At 44.9% G+C, this 21,505-nt stretch overlaps 1 protein-coding gene across 17 annotated transcripts in view; it reads right to left on the reverse strand.

The window, feature by feature from the left end:
* Positions 1-244: 244 nt before the first annotated feature.
* Pkp4 (plakophilin 4) overlaps positions 245-21,505 on the reverse strand; it is a 208,669-nt gene continuing 187,408 nt past the window's right edge. For 9 of the 17 annotated variants that reach the window (XM_051184651.1, XM_051184646.1, XM_051184644.1 and 6 more), the window contains 11 exons: positions 19,546-19,729; positions 16,701-16,818; positions 16,187-16,378; positions 15,857-16,030; positions 13,048-13,198; positions 10,213-10,408; positions 7,021-7,105; positions 6,804-6,921; positions 4,428-4,556; positions 2,681-2,754; positions 245-1,239 (listed from right to left, as the gene is read on the reverse strand). In XM_051184651.1, coding sequence (XP_051040608.1) covers positions 991-1,239; positions 2,681-2,754; positions 4,428-4,556; positions 6,804-6,921; positions 7,021-7,105; positions 10,213-10,408; positions 13,048-13,198; positions 15,857-16,030; positions 16,187-16,378; positions 16,701-16,818; positions 19,546-19,729 — 1,670 coding nt within the window. In that variant the 3' untranslated portion in view covers positions 245-990. The remainder of the gene's footprint in view (positions 1,240-2,680; positions 2,755-4,427; positions 4,557-6,803; positions 6,922-7,020; positions 7,106-10,212; positions 10,409-13,047; positions 13,199-15,856; positions 16,031-16,186; positions 16,379-16,700; positions 16,819-19,545; positions 19,730-21,505) is intronic. The other 8 variants (XM_051184648.1, XM_051184647.1, XM_051184645.1 and 5 more) reach the window with 3 other exon arrangements.

The raw sequence follows: 21,505 nt of genomic DNA on the forward strand, positions 1-21,505 counted from the left end.
CCAGCTGTAATATCCCTTAGGTAAAAAGATGTTAAATACATCTAGAAGGCTAGAACAAAGCAGAACCTGCTAAAACTAGGGTGGGTATCAAGTTAAAACAAATAAACAAACAAACACTCCAAGAAATACAGAGACTGAGGTCAGTAAGGTAGCAGCCACATTGTCACTGTCCAGTGTGGCCCATCTCACAAAAGACTTGATCTGTTTTCCATATCTCACTCAGAAGAAGGGGACCAGAACACAGTTTCAAGGATGAAATTTCCACATTTATTATTCTTCCATGTGCATAGAAAATGGCAGTGAAGTGTCCTGTGAAAGAGGCGGGATGAGCATGGCGCTGCTGTCACACTGAGCTTTGTGCTTCCAGGGGTCACTACTCACTGAAAACAGGATGTCAGGGTTTGTGTCAGCCGCTAATAGTTCCTTGGGCTTCCCCTTTGTGTTTTAGGCTGTCAGTTCTTCAAATCTCTTTTCAAACGACACACTGCATTACAAATGATGGCACTTAACCAATGTGGCATTTCCATATTTACACCAACAGAATAAATTTTTACAAGACATAATAGCATACAATCTTGACATTTAGTAATAGCAATAAAACATGAAGGGCATCCATTTTATTATTTTTTTTCTCTGTACAAACTATCTGAACATAACTTTATTCACATTAAAAAAATCATCTGTAATTTGATTTGACCTACACATACCCCATCTCATTTCATCCATTTCTCAAACCTCTCCTCACATCACCCACACCTTCACCACTAGAATCTACAAGTAATTAGACCTAACACCTACACAGAGCTTAGAACGTCCTCTCCCAAGAGTTTCCTCACTTCCCTGAAAATTCCTCAAAAAAAGAAAAAAAATACTCTTCACTCATTCCTTCCATTTCACTTTCACATTTCATCATCAAATCAGCAAGACGGACTTTTCACCTCAATCCAAGCAAAGTTAGCAAGAAAGAGTCCCCCAATAGGCGTCTTGATGCTACACCCATGAGTCCGGGGACCCTGGGTACTGTTCGGCTCTGTAAGAAGGTCGTTTAGTGGAATAAAAGTCTACGTAATTTGTGGTTGATTTCAGTCCATACTGTGTTGAGTAATCAGTAGAAGCTGGAAAGTGAACTCGGTCATCAAAATAAGGGTCTTCATAGCTACGAGGAGACTGCAAGTACAACCTGTATGCATCCAAGGTCTTCCTGGTGGAATCATCTTGATAGTACAGCTGTGGATGCTGCTGGCAAAAACAGAAAGTCGAGTGAGAGCATTTTAAAAACACACATGGAAAGAACACTGATGTGGGCTTCCCATTTACATTTTAAAGTTTTTATGGGCTAAAGGGGGCAAGCTGTTTCAGGTGCACACCATGTTTACTCACAGTAGGGAGGATTTTAAATTATGTTTATAGGCAAGCTGGCTTTGTTTGCTCAAGTCCTGCCTGGAGGCCCCAGGAGAGCATAGGCCCTCAGTGGGAAGTGGCATGGGATGTGGAGGAGGCAGCTTTGCACAGGAAAGTTAAGCATATCATGGACATACTTGAGGGCTGGGGTTTTAGATTCTCAGATAATTATAATTATGATTGTAAGTGAATCCACCACTCAATTTTAAGAGATGTAATACAGTGTCATGAACTCTTGTGTACAGTGTACTATTAGAGGACAAGCAATCTCAAGGCAGGAAGATAACAAAGTTGCAGACACATGAGCAAATAGCACTGTGGAGGCAAGGACTTCCACTGATGTCCTCTGAAGAAAATGAAGTGTCACATGTTACCATCCACACAGGGCACTGGTCCCCCCATGTCATTTTGTGCTGTCTTACTTTGACCTGACCACATAGGTATTGGCATTCTGACATGATGGCACTTCAGAGTTAAAAAAAAATATACTTGGCTAGCTATCTCCTCTTTTAAAGGTAGAGTTTGATTTCTCTTGACTTAAAAAGAAATAGCATAAGCTGGGTGTGAAATCCTGGCTACTCCTGTGGCAGAAAAGGAAGGGTCAATTTAGCTCAAAAGTTTGAGATCAGCAGGAACAACAATAAGACCCAGTCACAAAACAAAACTGCTAAAAAGTAGAGCATAAATTATTAGTAATGAGGGGAATTCTTCTCTTCCTAGCTAAGTAAAAAAGGTTATGGTGTAGAAGGGGGTCTTAGAACACTCTTAATTGGAAGGACACAATGCTGTTCTGACTAGGAAGCCCTAGTTTTGTGGTTGAAAGGGGTGTGTGTCAGTATAGTCCCAGGGGCTAGCTTGGGAAGGCCCTCATAAGGGAGCTGCAGACTCAGGGTTTTTAAACCATGAAGCTTGGATGAGGAGGGTGTCATGATGATGGAGGAAGTGTCCAGAGAGAACAATGAGGCTGAGAGGTTTTGCTCACCAACTTTGTCTCACCCAAAGTTGGAAGAGTCTTTCTAGGTTAATGGGAAGAACTAAGTCAGAGATGGAAACTAGTGAAGGACAAAGAGCATGCACCAGAGGTTTCTCCTCCTCGCCAGAGGCATGCAGTCTTAGAAGCACTGATGGAGACAATTTATTTGACCCACAAGAGGGTCTGAGAAGCAAAGCTCCTCAGGGGATGCTTCTTTGGCCGTGCATTGAGGCCCAGCTCTCACCAGTGTCCCCTTACTGTGTGACTGCTAACCAGCCTTCTGTACAAATGACATTGCAAATTCACCTGTAGCCGTCTATTTTGTTCTCTTGCTGGTGAGGAATAGGAACTGATGTAAATTGGTGAAGGTTTGCTGGAGCCTGTAAGAAAATAGTTTATTAAATTAAAACTAATGTTTATTACTCTGGTTCACCAAGTTATGTTGGTCCTGCTTTCCCTAGTGCCAGCATAGACAGAAGGGCAGCAGTTCAGGCTCCCTGAATGTGGACAGCACATCCTGGGCCTGGGAGGCTAGCAGCAAAAAAAAAAAAAAAAAAAAAAAGACTGTGTGTGTGTGTGTGTGTGTGTATGTGCGCATGCGCATGTGTGTTAGCAAGAAGCATGTAAATTCAGAACCCATGCTGAGAGGGGCTGTCTCAAGCTCTGCTCAGTCTAGGGGGTTTCTGCAGTTGGATTTGAGCAGTACATAGCTCCCTGTGCTGAGCTGAGGATCATTCACCCCTCTTCTAGGGCCACAGCGTGAATCACAGAGATGGGAAATGCAACATTAGAATGCACCTTGTGCCTTTAGAGCAGCTGTGATTCAGACCCTGGGTTCTGGACAGGGCAGGCATAGCCATGTTCAAAGCAGCAAGCTACACAGAGGAGAGGCACAGTCTTGGATCTGCTATGATTAAGTATGTAGTAAATGGAAAAGTACTTGGTAATTCGGCAAGTGTCTTCAGGAGCCCGGGGCAGACTCCTGATGACATCCCTAGTTGCCTTTCTATTACTGCTAAAACTAGCAAAGGTTTTAATTTTTTTAATAAGGAAAATAAAGCATACTCCAAGCAAATTAAGTTTATTGAAGCAAGCAAAGATAAAGGGTGCATGCTCAAGAGGCAGTCTCTACAGAGGGGCTGCTGTAGACGGGAGGCTGCCTGCCTTCAGCTTGTATGCGTGTTTCCTTCTGCACAGAGCCTGGTATTTGAAATGGAGCATCTGCAATTTTCTGAGCTATTAATTGCCATGGTAACAATACTTGATTAGTAAATAGTCCTGTGAAATCACAATTTCAAAGACAACGGTACAGTTCAGACTCCTCCCCCAGCAGTAGTTAAGTTGCCATCCGCTTTCATTTATTCCTTTTTAATAAATAGGCATTTCCCCCTCCCTCTTTTTCCTCAAAAAAAAAAAAAAAAAAAAAAAAAAAAAGTAATGTTTTGCAGCAGCTCATGACTTGTTCTAGAGTAGTTTTAATTTTCCAAATATTTGAGAATGGACCAATTAACCTTTATACACATCTTCCTGAACAGGATATAAAAGTATTAACACTACAATACTATTTTCTTAAAAAATAATCACGCTTGAGGAAAATCATAGTCTACAATTCACTCAAACTCTTTTCCATGAAAAACTAAATGGACTCAATTGCTCCTGATCAGTTTGAGTTTAGAAATGGGTCAGTCTAGAGGGTCTATGCAGCTCCTGCAAAGCTACATGCATTGGGCCCTTGGTTCTGATACGTAAGGGACTCTTGATAGAGCAGGAGGGGACAGGAGCAAAGAGAATGGCACCTGGGGCAGCCAGAAGTGATGAGTGGCTCTAGTGCTCTTTTTAAATTTGTAGCTGTCTTATAACTATAATGGCTTCATTTATTTAAAATAAGCACAAAAGGCAACAATCCTGGCAGTAGTAGAGAGGGGACAGGGATATGGTTTGCTGCTGGGGGACTATCTCGATATAAGCACGGGCTAGTTTTCAGGACACTGTCTGAGTGCCCAGAAATGTGGTTCCTCCAGGTATTGCATCACACACCCAACTGGCTTCTTACCAGGGTACAGGCCTTTATGTGTGGTATCCCCTTGGCTATTGTAATACTGCATAGGTGGCTGGGTCCTATCGTATTCAGAGCGAGGCTCTCTGATTCCTAACAGTGCTGGTGAGGAAGAGGTACTGCCAACTGAAGGGAGAGGCAAAGGAAGGAAAGGGGAAAAGAGAGAGAAATCAGATTGTCAGCTCCAGAAAACCAAGTGCTCATTAGCAATTTGTCAGCCAAATCAGCTCTTAGAGTTGCCAAACAAGAAGAGCAGCCAGACCCCAAGGACCATGAACACACGGTACATTCCCATACCAGCAAGGGTGACATTTGGGCTGATGCCCTAGCTGCAGCAAGCAGCCAGCTGCAGGAGCCCAGAGTACAGGGTGGCGGGCAGCAGTGTGACTCAGAGCTGTGACCCACCCTTGGAAACCGAGTGGAGTAACTTAGCCACACAAGAGTTACTTCTACTGGACAATCATGGGTTAGCTGCTTATAAATACTCTTGTCAGCATTTACATACATATATTTGGTAACAGGTTTTATGGCATGTTGTGATTTTTGTTCATTAAAAAATATCTGTGTGCGCCTAGAAGTGCCCAGTCGTATAACATGTAAATTCTCTTCAAGGTGCTCTAATGTCCGGAGATCATGTGACCCCCTAGCCCAGGCCACACACCTCACACAACTGATAATGGTAGCCATCTACCAAAAGGGTTCCCTTTTGAACAGTTTTTTTTTTTTTTTTTTTTTTTTTGGCCAGGAAGGAAGAAACAGGTCAACAGGTCCCATAAGCCCCCCCCCACCCAACAGTGTGGTTTGTAGGAAAGCTAATTACAGATAAGTGGCCATGTCTTTACCGATTCACTTGAAAGTGGTGGTCCTCCAGCCTTAGCCCCTGTGGCTCGGCACAGCCATGCCTTCGGAGGGCCCTGGTTGGGTCATTCTTTTCAGGTGCTGTCCCTTCACTGACACCGGGCTGCTCGTGTCTATGTGCTCCTCCCACCTCACTTTTGGGGAGATGGCAGGCCAGGAGAGACTGGCTTCCCTTTGGGGTGACACTAACAAGGCCCATGAGCAGATGCCCCAGACAGCTGAGAGACAGGAGTGGGGGCCACTAGCACTTCTGCTCGTATGTGTGAGAGGCCCACATAGCAATTCTACTGCAAAATAGCTGTGTGCCAATCTGTTTGGGATGATTCTGTGCTTGTTCGAAAGCCCCGTGCCTGGCAGCCACCTCTACTGGCTTCCCTGACATCCCTATTCCTGAGTCCTGGACATACTGAGTTTTTTTTTTTTTTTTTTTTTTTTTTTAATAAAAGAACAGTATGAAGGCTTATCAGGGGTGTCCAAAACAAGTAGAGTTCTTGTTGAATGAAACAGCTCATAATTTTAAAGCAAGACATATCTACCACACACAGTAGGTATAATTATTTTTTTTTTTTAAAGCGACCCAAGAAGGTAAACAAACAAGAAACTCCCAGCACAGACATTCCATTATGTGGCCAGAGCCCCCAGGCATGGATATTAGTCTTTTTGTCCACATTTGTCCACATGAGCGATAGGATTGTCAGAGGCAGCACGGCTGAGGACAACAGATAATATATGTGTGGGAATGTGTGATTGAAAGCCGAATCAAAGCAAGAAGCATCATTTTTCCTGTTTCATCCAGGTAAGAATCAAAGTCACAGCACTGGCTTGGCTTCACAGTCACAAGGTTTCTTTACGTTTAATTTAGTGTGAAACTCAAAACATCCTTTCCATTAAAGCTACACTCTGCAAACGGCGGTGGCACAGTTGCCAAGACCTCAGCTTAAAACTCCAGGGAACTTTCTAGAAAGCCACATTGTGAGGTGGGGTTGGGTGGGTGTGGGTCTGCAAAGCAGCCCGACACGAGTCACTGCAAAGCTAGAAAGATCTAAGGTCAAGGAGTCTGTTCCTGAGAAGTTTCACCAAAAAACCGAGAAAAAAAAACAAAACAAAAATGCTGCCCAAAGCAACAGCAGCAGCAATAAAGAGACTTAACACTTGTGCAAAGTTGGCACAGACATTCCTAGTCAGCCAGTGCATCTTAAATTACCCACCACCTCCCAGGACTCTACATCAGGTTGTTGGTCCAGCTGGTCAAATGCAGATGCCAGGGTCCCACCCCAAACCTGGTGAAGTAGCCAGCATCCAGGTGTGGGGACAGACCCTGTTTTTTTGTTTTTGTTTTTTTTTTTAAATGTACTGCTGCTGATGCAAGCTGTATTATCTTTTCAAATGGAAGAGAGTGGGCTGTTAACAGTACTGTGGTCAGAGCAGGCTCTTGGGTTGATGGGCAGTGCTAAAGTACAAGGATGAATTAGTTCATGCTTTCAGAACAATTCTGTCACACAAATGCCCACTGACCTGATTGAATGATGGGTGACATCTGTTGGTTGGTGGTGGACAAAGAAGGGTGTGACTTGAATCGGTCTCGCTCTAGCGTGGACACAGGTGTAATGAAATGGTTCTGACTCCACCCATCCTGTGGAGAAAAAGAAATGTCTCAAAACTAGTAATGGCACTTCGTTGCTGTAATGACTAGCAATGTGTGCTACGAGGAAGGCTGTTCTGGAATGTTTACCTTTTTGTAAATGCTCCGGAGGTCCCGATACTGCCACAATGTATTTAAGACCTGGGCTGCCGCCTTCACCACTTTCAGAGAGGACCTGGAGAGAGATGGTGGTTTAATGAAGGGAGGCGACAGGGTCGTTCGCTCTGAGAGACTCAGGCCGCAAGCTATAGCAGCCAAAGTCGCAGGATGGATTGTGTGCAGAAAGTGGATTCCTGAGAGATGCAAAGGTGCCTTCTCACCTTTGCAGCACAGGGGGGTCCCCTCAAAGCTGTTATCTACACCTCTCATCTCCTCTTAAACTCACACCTCCACACTACTGTACGCAGTGACCAGACCTCGTCCTACCTGAGTAAGCAGGGGCCCCTGACTCTTGCCTGCCTTTCATCTTCTCTTTTCACTTGGTCTCTGAGTTAGTGCATGCTTCTGCAGACTCAGTTCTGGCCACTCCTTTCTGGGCTCATTTTGGGGTCCTCATCTCCCTGACATCTGTCAATCTTCACTTCTATAAACAAGTCATTTAGATGCCACTGACCCCCAAGTGTATTTTTCCAGCTGGAGCGTAGGCCCTGTACCCAGCCTGCCCCTCTCCCGCTGACCACATGCTCACTGGATGTCGTCTAATAGTTATTGCTAAGCATCCAAGTCCAGAGAAAATCCCTGGTGGTCCTCCTGCAGGCTTCCCTGCCTTGGGATAACCTCTTCTGAGAAAAACATGGGAGTGGGAGTTGATTACAACACTCTCATTTTGAGTTGCCTTTCACCTCACCAGAGATGCTGCTGTCTTCATCGCTGTAGCTGCTGCACTAGTCTGGGGGAGTGAGGTCATGCCCATCTTTCCACAAGGGTAACTGACCATGCCCTTCCTCTGCTCATAGTAAGGTCCTATTGTTCTCTGACTGTCCCTTTTCTTTCTTCTTTCTCATACTAGCTCGGTCTCAGTCACAGCAGGTTCTGCTGTCCTCCCTGGCATAGCTGCCTTGCAGAACACTCTGTCCCCGAGAGCTGCCCTCCCTTCCATCTCCAGGTCTGCTCCCTGCTATCACCGTGAGGCCTTCCAGGTCACTTCTTTCTCCCTGACATGCTCTGTCACCTTCCCTGATTTAGTCGTTTGCCCTTGCGGGCACCATCACTAAGCTCTGTTGCTGTTATTCACTGGGCCCCTCATCTGCCTTGGCTCTGGAATGCTGTCTTGTGATCTGTTCACTGATGTAAGCCGGGCACTGAGAACAGCAAGTGGACATCAAGTAGGCAAAAAAATACGGGGACAAACTGTGAGGGGAGTGAAATGCAGGGAAACCAGCCACAACTGGATTTGGTTCAAGACTTCCTTCTTTCCTTTCCATTTTTAAAGGTATTTATTTATTTTTATTTATGTGTATGAGTTTTGCATGTATGTACGTGTACCATGTACATGGCTAGTGTCCTCAGAGCCCAGAAGAGGGTGCTACAGACCAAACCCAGGACCTCTGCAAGAGCAGCGAGCCATCTTTCCAGCTCTGCCTGGTTCAAGAAGTTCTGAATTTTTGGCTTTGATTAAGAGATTAGACTTACATACATATTTATGTGTATATTGTACATATGCATTCTTGCATGCCTTGTCACTGGCTGAGCATTTCTACAAGGCGAATTTTTTAGAGTGCATAGGTGATCATATGACTCTGTGTGTGTGTGTGTGTGTGTGTGTGTGTGTGTGTGTGTGTGTGTGTGTGTGTGTGTGTCTGTCTGTCTGTCTGTAGGCTGCAGAGGGAGCCAGTGGAATGGGGTCTTAACTGCCTGAAAATTTTCATTTTCTTAAAAGGAAAGGTAGAGTGTGGTGACTTACTCTTGTAATCCTAGAACTCAGAAGACTAAAGCAGTAAGAATTCAAGGCCAGCCTGGGCTACAGGATGGACCCTTATTTGAGTGGAAAAAAAAAAATCAAAACAAACATATTGTATGCATTTGTTACTAATGACATTTTAAGAATGCAAGAATTAAGGCTGAAATGACACATGTGGCTTCTGTCAGGTAAGGCTGGTTTCCTGCATCATTCCTATATTTTAACAATTCCTTTGAGGTATCAAGCGAAAGACTAGTTGAGCTGTAATGTGAATCCCAGCTAATTAACAAAGCGTTCCTATGCGCCACATGTTACCAGGGCCAAGCTTTGTTCTTGTTGTTAAGGATACAACAGCGGATGAGAGGACAAAGCCCCAGCCACTGCGGGAGTGAGATTCTAGAGGAAGACTCAAATAACACACAAGGGGAGTGAGTCAGGGCCAGAGTGAATGTAGAGGGAATGGGGTGGAGGGGGAGGGGTGCAGTGGCTGCTGACCTACTGTTCAGAGTAGGCATTGGAATTCCCACTTCCATTTGCTGATCTGACACTAAGACAAATTTAGTCACAGCTACAGCCCCATGATGAGAAGCCTCTATTTGGCTACTGATTCGTTCTGCCCACTTGTGCTGCTTCATCAGTTACTGTCATCCAGAAGCAAAAGGAGAAGTGTGACCAAGCCCAGAGCACACTCATGCAGTGGCACTTTTCATGCTTTCTGGGCACTTGGCAGCAGAATCAATCTCAAAAGCCACGATTTAAAAAGACATTCTTGCAGAGTGGGCCTTAGGCTTGACAGAGCCCAAAGTGCAAATGAAATGGTGGCCCTGAACTGTCTCCAGCCTCGTGCTTTTGGTTCTTCTAGGAGCTGACATGAACCATGTGGCTTTAGAGATGGCTACAGTTGAGGGGGGCTGAATCTCCAGACAGTTCCAGTGCACAACTCCTAACTCTCAATGTGACAGTGCTGAGAGGTGGAGTCTTTGGGAAGAGTTACCTGAAGAGTCTTCCATGTGAAAACAAAAAGGTCACTCTATAGAACCAGAAAGGGGCTTGCACCAGACATCAATCTTTTGGTGCCTTGATCCTGGATTTCACAGGTGACGGGATTATGGGAAACAAACCTCTATTGTTCATAAGCTCCCTAGCCCACAGCATTTTGTTACAGCAACCGGAGTAGAGAGAGGAGGCGTGGCTACACTATATTAAAGGGGATGGCAATACATGACAAATCAGCCCCTCCCACTGTTATGGGTCTTACTGATGTAGACTGCTATTCAGCATATGAGTAATCCAGAAATAAATCCGTGAACTAGGCGTGGATCCTCTAAAGGCCCTCACCCCAAGACAGTCCAGGGACCCAGGCACCGGCACCACACACTTGCCTGTCTCCTCTGCCTTTGGTTATGTTCACAAGCTTCTCAATACCTCCTGAGTCAGCCAGCGCTTTGGCATTCTCCATATTTTTGCTGGTGACCTCATGAAGAGCACAGCAGATTGCTGCCACGGTCTCATCAGACAATATGCTGGGGCCGTTGCCGCCTGGAAGCCGGTTCACCAGGTCTCGCATGGCGTATTTACCTGCCGGGTGCACAAGACCAGGGTCAATTTTTCACAGGTTAGTTACTGTTGTTGAAAATCCTGATAATCCATATGTTTTAAAAAAACAAAACTTCAAAAGAGACATGAACAGGAAAAAAAAATTTCAAAGCCCCACAGCAAAGAAGAAAAACACATATGTGACTGAGAAAATTAACATTACTCTCATGTCCCTTGGACAAATGACTACTCTATGAAATATCACTGTCCTGCTGAAAGAAACGAATCAGTGCTTAGGAGTCCACTGGATGTCGGGCCACATTCATTACAGCAATGGCTGTAATGAAAGATTAGGCCAGAAATTTTGTTCTTAGTTCCAGTGTATCAAAGTACTTCAATTTCTGCTCAACGCTGTTTAAAAAACTTCGAATTTGGACTAAGGTTGCCAAAAACCACTTTGCATTCAGTGAGTCACTTTCTGGGTGAGTCTAGTGAGTTAACTGAGAACAGTTAACAAAGCTGAGGGTTATGTGGGCCAATCTGGTATCAACAGTTAACCACACACTAGTTTATTTAAAAGACACCAGGAAAAACTCTCCTACTGAAATTCCAGGTATATTATCTGAGAAGACAGGGCCGAGGGAGCCTCCACCAGGGGAGCAATTCTTTATAAACATCCAAGCAGAGATTATCTCTAGCATTTTCAATTCCAATTACCAACTGACAAAGTGGGAAATGCACTACAAACAGGGGAAATTAACTAAGGTGAGAGTACACATTTTCTTAGGGTTGCTGCCATGCTAACCAGGGTTTTCATCAAAGGGCTGTTTATCTGCAGTGGTGGAGGCAGCAGGCAGGTCTCCACTGCATCTCAGGCAAAGCTCGTTAGAACAGAGGTGGGCATGAGTTGGGGAGACGGCAGTGAGAAGTTAGTACTGGTTATTTCTGAATACTCACCAATGACCAGCATGTATGGCAATACATGACTAGCCACACTTCTTAGCAGCAGAAACAGAGTATGTATCTCATAAGAAATTCAGGGAGGATAGATGTAACTTCTAAGTCTAGTTCGAAGGAAGTGTGGGAACTGGGCAGGGCAGGGACATAGAGACTCCCTGTCTGTGGGGCTGACCTGCCTCAAAGGAACGAAAACATTCATCTGGACAATAATAATTTAAAATGGCATTTCTGCCAGGCCAGGTGTGAAGGGCTTTGCCTGCAAGTCACTGTACTCCATTCAATTTTCAGTTACGCCTTTTTAGTGGGAATAGGCTTGAACCTAGGGCCTTGTGCATGCCAGGTAGTCTACCACGAAGCTACACTGCAGCCCTCTTTTTATGCTGAGATGGGTCTCTCTAGTGAAGATTGACTTGAACCTACTCTGTAGGCCAGGCTGGCTTTGAACTTGTCATCCTTGTGCTTCTGCTTCCCAAGTAAGTGTGATTTACTGGCTTGTTCCACCAGGCCAGGATCACAGCTAATCTTTTGTTGTTTCTGTTTTTCAAGAAAGGATTTCTCTGTGTAGTCCTGGAATTCACTCTGGAGTCTGGGTTGGCCTCACACTTGGAGATCCGCCTGCCTCTGCCTCCTGAGTGCTGGGATTAAAGGCGTGAGCCACCACTTTCGGCAATCACAGTTAATCTTAAAGCTAATAAATATTCTCATTCTCTCTCATGTTTTCTCTTACCCCATTCCCAACCCTGCCTCCCTCTTTCTATTATTATAGCATGCATATTTTATATAAATTGAGTCTAAGTTCAAAAGAATCCTTTAAAAAAAAAAAAAAAACCAAACAAAAAATCTCCCTTCCCCATGTTCCCAGCCACTGGGCTGGCATGAAGCTTGAACGGATGGAGGGTACTGTCCTTACTTCTCACTTCCTCTAACAGTGACCCTGAAGGCCTTGTCAATTTCCTTTCAGACACTGGCAGAGAGGGAGCTCCTACTGCCACCCAGAAGCAGGGACTGAGTAGCAGAAGGGTTCACAGGACACTCTGGGCTATGAGGTCAATGAGCTGCAGGTTGAGGAAGAGGGTTCTGGTCCACAGAGTTCACCTCCTTTTTCTCTTAGCCCACAAACTGAGGTAGAGCTTAGAGACCAGCAAGCTGCCTGGTGTGCGAAGGTGATGATGGGTCGCCTTCTCTGTTCTTTGTATGAGCTGATGAGCTTTCTCTTTGAGACCCGAGAGCAAAGGCCTCCTAAAATTGTGTCCTGGTGGCCTAGTCCTTACCTCCCCTCCATCCTGACCCTGCCTGCCTTGGGATGGGATGACAGTGGTTTGTCTCTGGGTGAGCATTCAGACAGACCTGGGAGGGAAAGCCACATAGTATTCACCTGGTTTCTTATTAGAAGATGGTAGTGTTGGCAAGTTAGCAGATATCGGCACAAATACTGGAAAAGGAAATTAAATCTTTTTTCTTGTTCTTGCTGTTCAGGATATAACTCCTCTTAGGGAACAGAGACAACAAATTCATCAAGCAGCGCTGCCATGTACACCTGAAATTGCTGGGGATCTCTGACTTTTCACTGTTTAATTAACGAGCCTGACTCTTGTTGAAAAAAGACAGTTGAAGAGCAGGTCCAGACACATCAGGAAAGGAGGAGTAGACTCAGGTGTGGGGCTTTGTAACCGCTACAGGTCTGTCTTTCCTGCACAGCGGATCCTGTCGCCAGTACATACCTATGAGCTCCTTGTTCCGAACGTCCAGTGCCATGTTCCTTAAGGCGGTGGCCACAGAAGATACCACTCTGTCATTATCCATCCTCAGGAGCTCAACAAGGATGGGGAGCCCTTTTTCTTTCCGGACAGCTGCCCGGATGTATGCTGCGAACTGGTGAGCAGAATAAGGCATTAGTGAGTGACACGTGGAGATCCACTCTCACATGCTACAGCAATCTGAAAAGATAAACTAAAATTAAATGTTTTCTCTCTAGTGGAGATTAAATCAGTGCCACAGTTTGGGAGAAAGACAGGCTGGGATGGCTGATTTAGAAAGAAATCCCCCAAAGCCTGAAGATCTCAAACCACCATCTGTCAGATTTCTGTATAGGACAGAGAACGTTGCGATTACTTTCCCTCACAGATATAGAAACATGATTAAGGAAGGAGCCCCTGTTTTCTTGGCAGTTGGCCCCATGCCAGGTCCAGAGGCTAAAAGTGGGATGGTGGAGCCAGTCCCTCAGCATCCATTAGGGGGAAGCCTGGCTGGCTCCACTGAGTTAACTTATATTTTAGGACATGCTCCAACAATATTAGTAGCTAGTCAAAAAGATTGCTGGAAAAATTCCTGTCCTCAGAAGAATGAGAATACTCCAGACACCAGGCACCATAATTGATACCCACAGCTAAAGCAGGTTTGGGTACAAAGGCATTCTCACTCAACATTAACTGACTACTTTTTGTGTACCCTGTGAACTAGAAAGCAATGTTACAGAATAGACTAGGATAATTCAAATAAGTAATATATACTAGTAATAGCTAATATTTTCCTGCTGTGGACAAAGCATGAAGACAGAGATTCATTAGCTCATGAGGTCAAAGATGCATTAGCTCTTTACAATAAATTACTGTTAATGTTAAAATATATGATTGACATCCCAGTTTCTTGAATTCTAACAGAGCAGATTATCTTAATAACAAACATAACAGGAAAGATGTCTTTCAAAGATTCATTTTCCAAATCAAATGAAATCTACAGGGAGGAGATAAGAACAAGGCTGGCTACTGCAGAAAGCACTGGGCCAGTGTGATCAGTTTCCTGGGACTGCAGTTTCCTGCTTCCACTGGAGGCTGCTCAGCCCAGCGGGCCTTTCCCTAAACAGCTGTCCCTTGACTGTATATGCAATATGACCCACATATATAATATACATATTTCTTAACTTTCAATTATGTGCATGTGAGTGTATACGCCCAGAAGAGGGCATCAGCTTCCCTCGAACTGGAGTTAAAGGCAGCTGTGAGCCCCTGATGTGGTGCTGGGAACCAGACTCCTGTCTCCTTCAACAAGCTTTCTTAACTATCCAGAGGTCTGAGATTTTGAGTGACTACTTTTGATATTGAAAACCACTTAAATACAATGTTCGTATTTAAATAAGCTTGCCATGTGACTTTTACTTACTGAATGATCCCAGAAATTAAATTCTGCAAAACCTAATCACATGTGTTTAATTATTATAATTTTGTCATCAAGGAATTCTTTGGCTACACAACACAAATCTCTTATGTGAGGAGCTGCCCTTAGCCTTTGTTCTTTATCATTTTGCTCACTGCTCCCCACCACCTGATTAAGTGAGTACAATATTCATTTCATCATTCATGCTGAGGCTCGGGATCCTCTACCTCCGTTCTGAGGAACCAGGGATTTTCAGAATCCAGCCAGCCCCTAGCACTAAGCTATAAGCACTTTAGGAACCACAAGCAACCATACAGGCTCGGATAACACCATACCACACGTATTTGTATAAACTCTATGTCAGTCACCTGAATGAATGAAATATCCATACCCACAACTACGAGCAGAGTTCAGTCATGGAGGATAGAGCCCCAAAGGGCCTTGTTTTGGGTGGAGTGGGACAAGCATTATAATCACTCTTTCACACAAGGACCGTCTGGGAAGATGAGAGACAGTATCTATCTAATGTTTTAAGAAATGGTGGTAACAAAAGGAAACCATTTCCATGTTCACAAGGTTGCACATGTGTAAAGATACTTGCAATGCTCTGGAGGAGTCTGGGAGACGTGGGGTGGGTGCTCACACCAGCCCTGGCCTGACCTCAGCTCGAATCAGGTCCTCATTTTCTCTCACTATGACGTGTGTGGCATTGGATCCCACAAGGAATCCCAGCTTCTACTCTTCCTTGACCTCACCCCCTGCACAGCCACAGAAGTGACCCAACAGTGTCCACACCAGCTTATTTTTGTCACTCTTCTGCTTAAAAGTTCAGTGTTCCCTTGTCTATGGCCAGGTTCCACCCCTGAAGCAGCATCCAGCTCTGGATATGACGGCCAGCTCCCAGGCAGCCACTCCTTGTCCTGTCTGCTTTGCCTTAGAGCAGCCTTTAGTCTGAGCCCACTGTCCTTTCCTCACAGAACATCCTTTTCCTACTGTCCGTTAATCTCTCTCTCACCTCCTCTCTCTACCCCATCCTCAGATCCTGCTAGCTTAGTTTGTTCATCCTGCAGGAAGCCTTCAACTGCACTCTCCTCTCTGCCTCCCCTGCTCCCCACCAGGCCACCTTGGAAGTCCTTCATGGCCACACAACATGAATCTTGTAGAGACTATTCTGATTGCTCATCAATCTCGGATGCCCAGGGAAGGGACTCTATCATACTCATTTTAGGATGCCCAGAGTGACTTCTTGGCTCCTCCCCACACCCTCTTAACCGGCCCCTTTAAGGACAAACTCTATAATCAAGTGTCCCTTTCACCATTGTGGTCGCTCTGACCACAAGGACAGAAGCAAACGTGAACAAGGAGGAAACATCCCACCTTCCAGTTGCCAGCAGAGAGGTTCTGGAGAGATCCGGCAGAGCCTTCCAAGGTGGCTGGGTTGGAACTTTCTGCTAACAGAGTCAGGTACGGTTTTACCACTGATGGGTGCCACAGCATCTCCACCCCTTTGGGGGACTTGGACAGTCCAGGGATAGGCCCGACTCCATCCCACTGAAAGACAAATGGTACACACTAAGTCAAAAGGAAGTGGACAAGGTCTCTGACTGCTGAAACTACTCATTATGCTGGACTCAGCTAAGTAGCAACAATCTTTTCTGCCAATTATATGACTTTACTCTCAGACAAATAGAGGAGTAAAATGCTAACTTGATCCTCCTGTGGAGTTCTCTTTTTCTTCTTCTTTTTCTTCCCCCAACAGCTTGGTTCTGAGTCTTTGCTGGGAGACTCTTTTCCAAGTAAGTCATCCAGTTCATTTAGTCCGAGCAGCCGGGCCTGCGGGACTTCCAGCTCCAGCCGATATGACAGGTTCCTCAGGGTACACACACAGTTCTCCACTGTCTGAAATGCAACACAGTGTGTAATTAAAAACATCACCCCAAACACCCTGGCCCCGAATATACCAACAGTAAATAAATGGAGAACATGAAGGAAATGCTGTTGTGTTTCTGTGACTACCACAATCTAAGGAAAGAAGTACCATTCTACAATTTGTGGGCCAGGGGGCAGCTGTACACCGAAGATTTGGCATTACGCTGACTAGGACACATCAGGCCTGTTCAGTGTCACATGGTACTCATGATTTCAGAGACTGGGTTGTATGAAAGCGGTTAGGTGGTGGGGGTCACCTGCCACCGGGAGTATAGGTGGCTAGGACACTGACCTTGCTGTCGTAATCAGAAGTGTTCACACACGTGTGGATCACATACAACAATGAGTCCACCAGCCCTTCGCAGGACCGCATTTGCTTTCGTGCTTCCTCCCCTGCAGAGCTGAGGTTCCTGGATGGACAGAGACGGGGGAACTGCTGAGATCAACAACTTACCCTTCAGCCACGAAGCCTAACTTGAATGATTCCCACTCAAGAATGGCAGCAGAGAGAAGCCAGTGCAAGGGGACTTGAGATACTTGAGATCCTGAACTTCAGCATCTGCAGCATTCTCAACATTGGCCAGAACCCCATTATACCCACAGACAGTGAGCAGGACAATTAACCTCACAATTCCCTGAGGCCATTATTTAGTGGCCATCTTCATCAGCTTCATCATAGGCAAGTGGAAGAAATAAAGGTGACTATCTTAGGGTTGTGATGAGGAAGAGAAATGAACTGTACAGTAAAGCAAATAGAAAAGTGGCTACCACATAGAAGGCAGGATGTGTTACCCACTGCAGCCATTGTTTTGGGGTATGTTTTCCCTCTTATGTTAGCCATTAGTTATATATTCACCTTTAATTATGTTAAATATGCTACATGAGATACAACCTTAAACCATCAACAAGCAACCCTAGTCAGCCCCAACTTTTAATCCTTTCAATTCCAAAAAACCCAAATAAACAAAACAAAAACTTCAAAATTACTTTGGGTCTCATTTGAGGCCTTGGTTTTGTTCTCCTTTCTTTGCCTTCCCTCAAACATGGATGCCAGATTATAAGCCTCTATTTTTATGTTCCATTTACAAGGGTTCTTAGATAATTAACACTGAAGTAAGGCAAATTGAGAATTTGTAAAATTGAACTAGCTGGATCTCCTGTGCATTGCCCCACCAACACAGTCATTCAACAGCTGACCCCTCCCTCCCCTTTTACCCCTGGCTTCCAACTTTCCTCTGGGGCCTCTTCTGAAAGCGAACTCCCTTGGCCTTAGCTTTTGCTTTTATTTTTTTGCACTTTCCCGGGTGCCTTTTTCTGCTTGGTGTCTTTATCACAACCTATGACCCATGATGAGCAGATGTCTATCTTTGCTTGACCCTTGAGAACACATATATCTGATTTATTGACATTACTACACAGATAGCTAATTCAATTTCTCAAAAATGGACATGGCCAAAACTCCCAGCAACTCTCTGTAGTACATTCATCCAGCAGACCAGTCAAAGATAGAGGTGTAACCCTTGCCTCTACCCCCCCCCCCCATCTCTTATTTCAACCCATTAGCAAGCTCTGTTAGCTCTTCTTCAAAAAGCAACCTACCTGTAGCCCCTGGCCCAGGCTTTGTCTGTAGCATTCCTGGACCACTCTAGCAGTCTGATCTCATTTCCATTTCTGCCTCCACTCAGTCTTCCACAGAACAGGAAAGGCCCTCCCTCTCCCTCCCTGCTTTAAACTCTCATGGCTTTTCATAGTAGTTGAAGTAAAGGACAAAGTCCTTCCATTCGACAGAGATCTGATACCATCCATAGCCACTCTGCCATTTGTTCATGGAGCTAGCTCATTCCTTTACATTACCAGTGACTCGTCCTCTTGACCCCTACTCCTCAGATGAGTAGCTTCTGTGGTATTTCAGATACAGGCTGTGATGGCTCTTCTTGGTTGTCATCTTGACTACATCTTGAATTAACTAAAACCCAAATCACTGGGCACCCCTGTAATAGACTTTTCCTTGATTAAATCAACGAAGGGGAAAACCCACTTCTAATCTGTATCTTTGAGGCAGGAAATGACCACCACAGGATTCACTAATAATTCCTCACCATTATTTTTTATGGTGCCTACCGTTATCTTCCTGTTCTCTATTCCTCACAGCTGGGGCCCAGTTCATCTTGTTCCATACTGGTTTTACACAAGTGACATTTACTGAGGATTACAGCAAGAGCCAATGTTGTACTCACTGCCTAATGGGCTGAGGAGTGGGGAGTGGGTATGGGTCACACATCCCTGGATCTAGGGTAGAGGATGGGATGCTGTTTTCTGCTGACCACAGGCTAAATGACCTGTCCACGACCGGTGACATGAGTGCCTTCTGTCACAGTGCAGAAGGCTTCAGAACAGCAGCACAGATCCTCTCCCTATGGCTCAAACTCTCTGCCTCAGAGGTGCCTAGATGTTTCATTTCTGTTTTACTTTTCAGAGCTGGGACTTGAACTCAGGCCCTGTGCACTACAGTACTATCACTTCTGTTCTGCAGACGAACACTAAAGCTGGGCTCCGCGGGTCCCCCTGCCATTCTGCCAAGGCTTCTGTTTCATGTGCTTAGAGCAACATGAGGCTGGGGAACAGGGTTACATGTGAGCGGCTAAGCAAACAAGGAGCTGTTCCAAAAACATAAAAGAATGACACGTTTTATGTTAAAGGTAATGACTAACGAACAGCATTTGGGCCGGCTTACTTACAGAACTCAAAAGCAAGAGCTGTTTAAGCCACGCACTCTTCACTTCTCTTTAAAAGTAACAACACAAACCTGAACTTTGGTGACCATAAGTGGAACTGAAACAAAAACCAGGCCATGCCAGGTCTGTAATAAGCATGTGATAGTCAGGAAACTGGCAACTACAGTAGAAAATGCTAGATTGCCGAAGTGTCCTCAGACTAATGAGCCTTTCTGAATACGGGAGACAGTTGCCTTGGGGCCACTGGCCTGTGCTCACAGTGCTTCCTCACAGTGACAAATTCCACTCTTTGCTATGAAGGAGAACCACCTTCAGGATGTTTGGCCAGAGAGCACCTTCTATAGTCCATTTACTTATGACACATTCTTTAATCACATAACTAATTGAGAAGAAAGTACTCACCTCAGGCAACCTGTTGTGTTCCGCAGAACCAGCGAGGTCTGAAATTTAATTTTATGATCATCATCAAAGGAAGAGTTATTCCACCCAGAATGTGGAACGATCACAGTGTTTGTTAAGGTTGAGAGAGCATCTCGAATGATTGTCATCTTTACAGCATCGCATGAGGATAAATTCCAAAGAACTCCTAAAATGAGAAGTTTCAAGTGAAAATTATCAGATTCTGCAGCTTTAAGACAGAAACAATCACATGAGTTCTAACCCAAAGGAACCTAACCTACTCCCCACATTTGCAAATGGACTGGGGTAGACCTGTGCTTAGTGCTGGGCAAACACATCTAGCTTCTACAATATATTTCGAAGTCTCAAGACTCACTTTCCAGTTTTGGAGCCGGGGGAGGGTGGGACAGGGAAGTAACCCAAGTACAAGGGTCATAAATACAACATGCCTGATTTTCATAGAGCTTGCTTGTTTTGCAACTCAATGGCTGATATGACAAGCCTCTAGAATTTATGACTTAAGACAAAAATTTCCCTTTCCCCAAAAGATTGGCATATTTCTCTTCATTAATCCTCCTTTCCAGTATTTTTCCAATTTTCACTTTGTTAGCAGGAAGCCTAGCTTCAACAGAGTTCCTGGAAATATAGTGTAGTATAGCATCCTACAGTGACTAGCAGCATGGAGGGTCACTGTATTTGCTCCATTCGCCTCTTTAAAAGAGTTATTGCCATGTGATTGAGAAAAGAAAGGTAATAAATGAAGTATGTTAACGTACTGCCATAACTCCTTATGATTCATAGAGAAATGGGAATGAATCTGAGATGTCATCTACTCTAATACATTTTTAGATCAATGCACTTTGTTAAGTAAGAAGGAAGGAGGTAGAGAGGTGGCTTTTGGTGCCCAGAAGTCTCTCAGGGCTCTACACTCCTGATATTGTGACAAGCTTCTCCAAAGGCTTCATGGAACGCCAACACTGGGCACTTGTGGCCCTGTGGAGAAAAGGGACTGACACTGTCTGCCTGTGTCTATGGGCCTCTGAACAGAGCTCATCAAGCACTGGGCCAGACAAGACTGAACACTGCTGCTCCAAACGCTGTGACCTAAGGAGCCAGCCTAGAGCCAGCCTGAGCAGCCTTCTCCGGATGTAAATTACGCGGAAGATATCAAGCAGACAGCAGCTTTTGTCTCTGTGGGAGGAGAGGAGAAGGCAAAGGACAGCTGAAGGGTAAAGAACAGACCCTGAATGTATGCCCAAGGGCTGCCTTCACTGCCATCCCTATGCTGTAGAGATGTGGTTCATAATGGAGACTGATGCTGTGTAAGCGTTGCTCTGCCTCTGTGCCTGTTCCTTTCCTTCCCTCTCCTGTCCTCTCCTCTCCTCTTCCCCTCCCCTCCCTTACTTGGCTTTGATTTCTAGAGTCATTAATTTGGTATCTCAACCCCCTTCCCTTTGTCTTTCCACACCATTCTGAGCACAGCCTCTCAGAACTTTATCTTTTGTGGTGCCCATTTAGTTGGATCCAGGCTAGTTTTCCTTTAAGAAGGGTAGTTTGGTATAAAAGGGAGATTTAGACAACTCAGAATCTGGAAGATAAATGCCTTGCTTTGTTTCTGAAAGCTGAGTCTTCTCACTATGACCTTTGTTCACATAACTGTATCAAGGCATACAGACACAGGGTTGTACAGTTCAGTCTAATAGAATGTCAACTCCACTGTCAGTGACTTCCCTATGGAGTGTTATGGGGCAGTGGTTGGGTTCTGGAGTTTTGGCAAGACTGTCTTAGTTGGGAAAGAACTGACTCTGAATATGGACACATTTATCTTTGCTCCATAGTGGCTTTCATGGTCTATTTTTTTTCCTGTGTAAGACATTGGCTAAACATTTTCTTAGGAAGAAACATTGGAAGACAATGACAGACAAGACCAGGAGTGAATTCTTTGTTGGTCTGTGCTGACCAA

The sequence above is a fragment of the Phodopus roborovskii genome, unplaced genomic scaffold (genome assembly GCF_943737965.1).
Source record: "Phodopus roborovskii unplaced genomic scaffold, PHOROB, whole genome shotgun sequence".
NCBI lineage: Eukaryota > Metazoa > Chordata > Mammalia > Rodentia > Cricetidae > Phodopus > Phodopus roborovskii.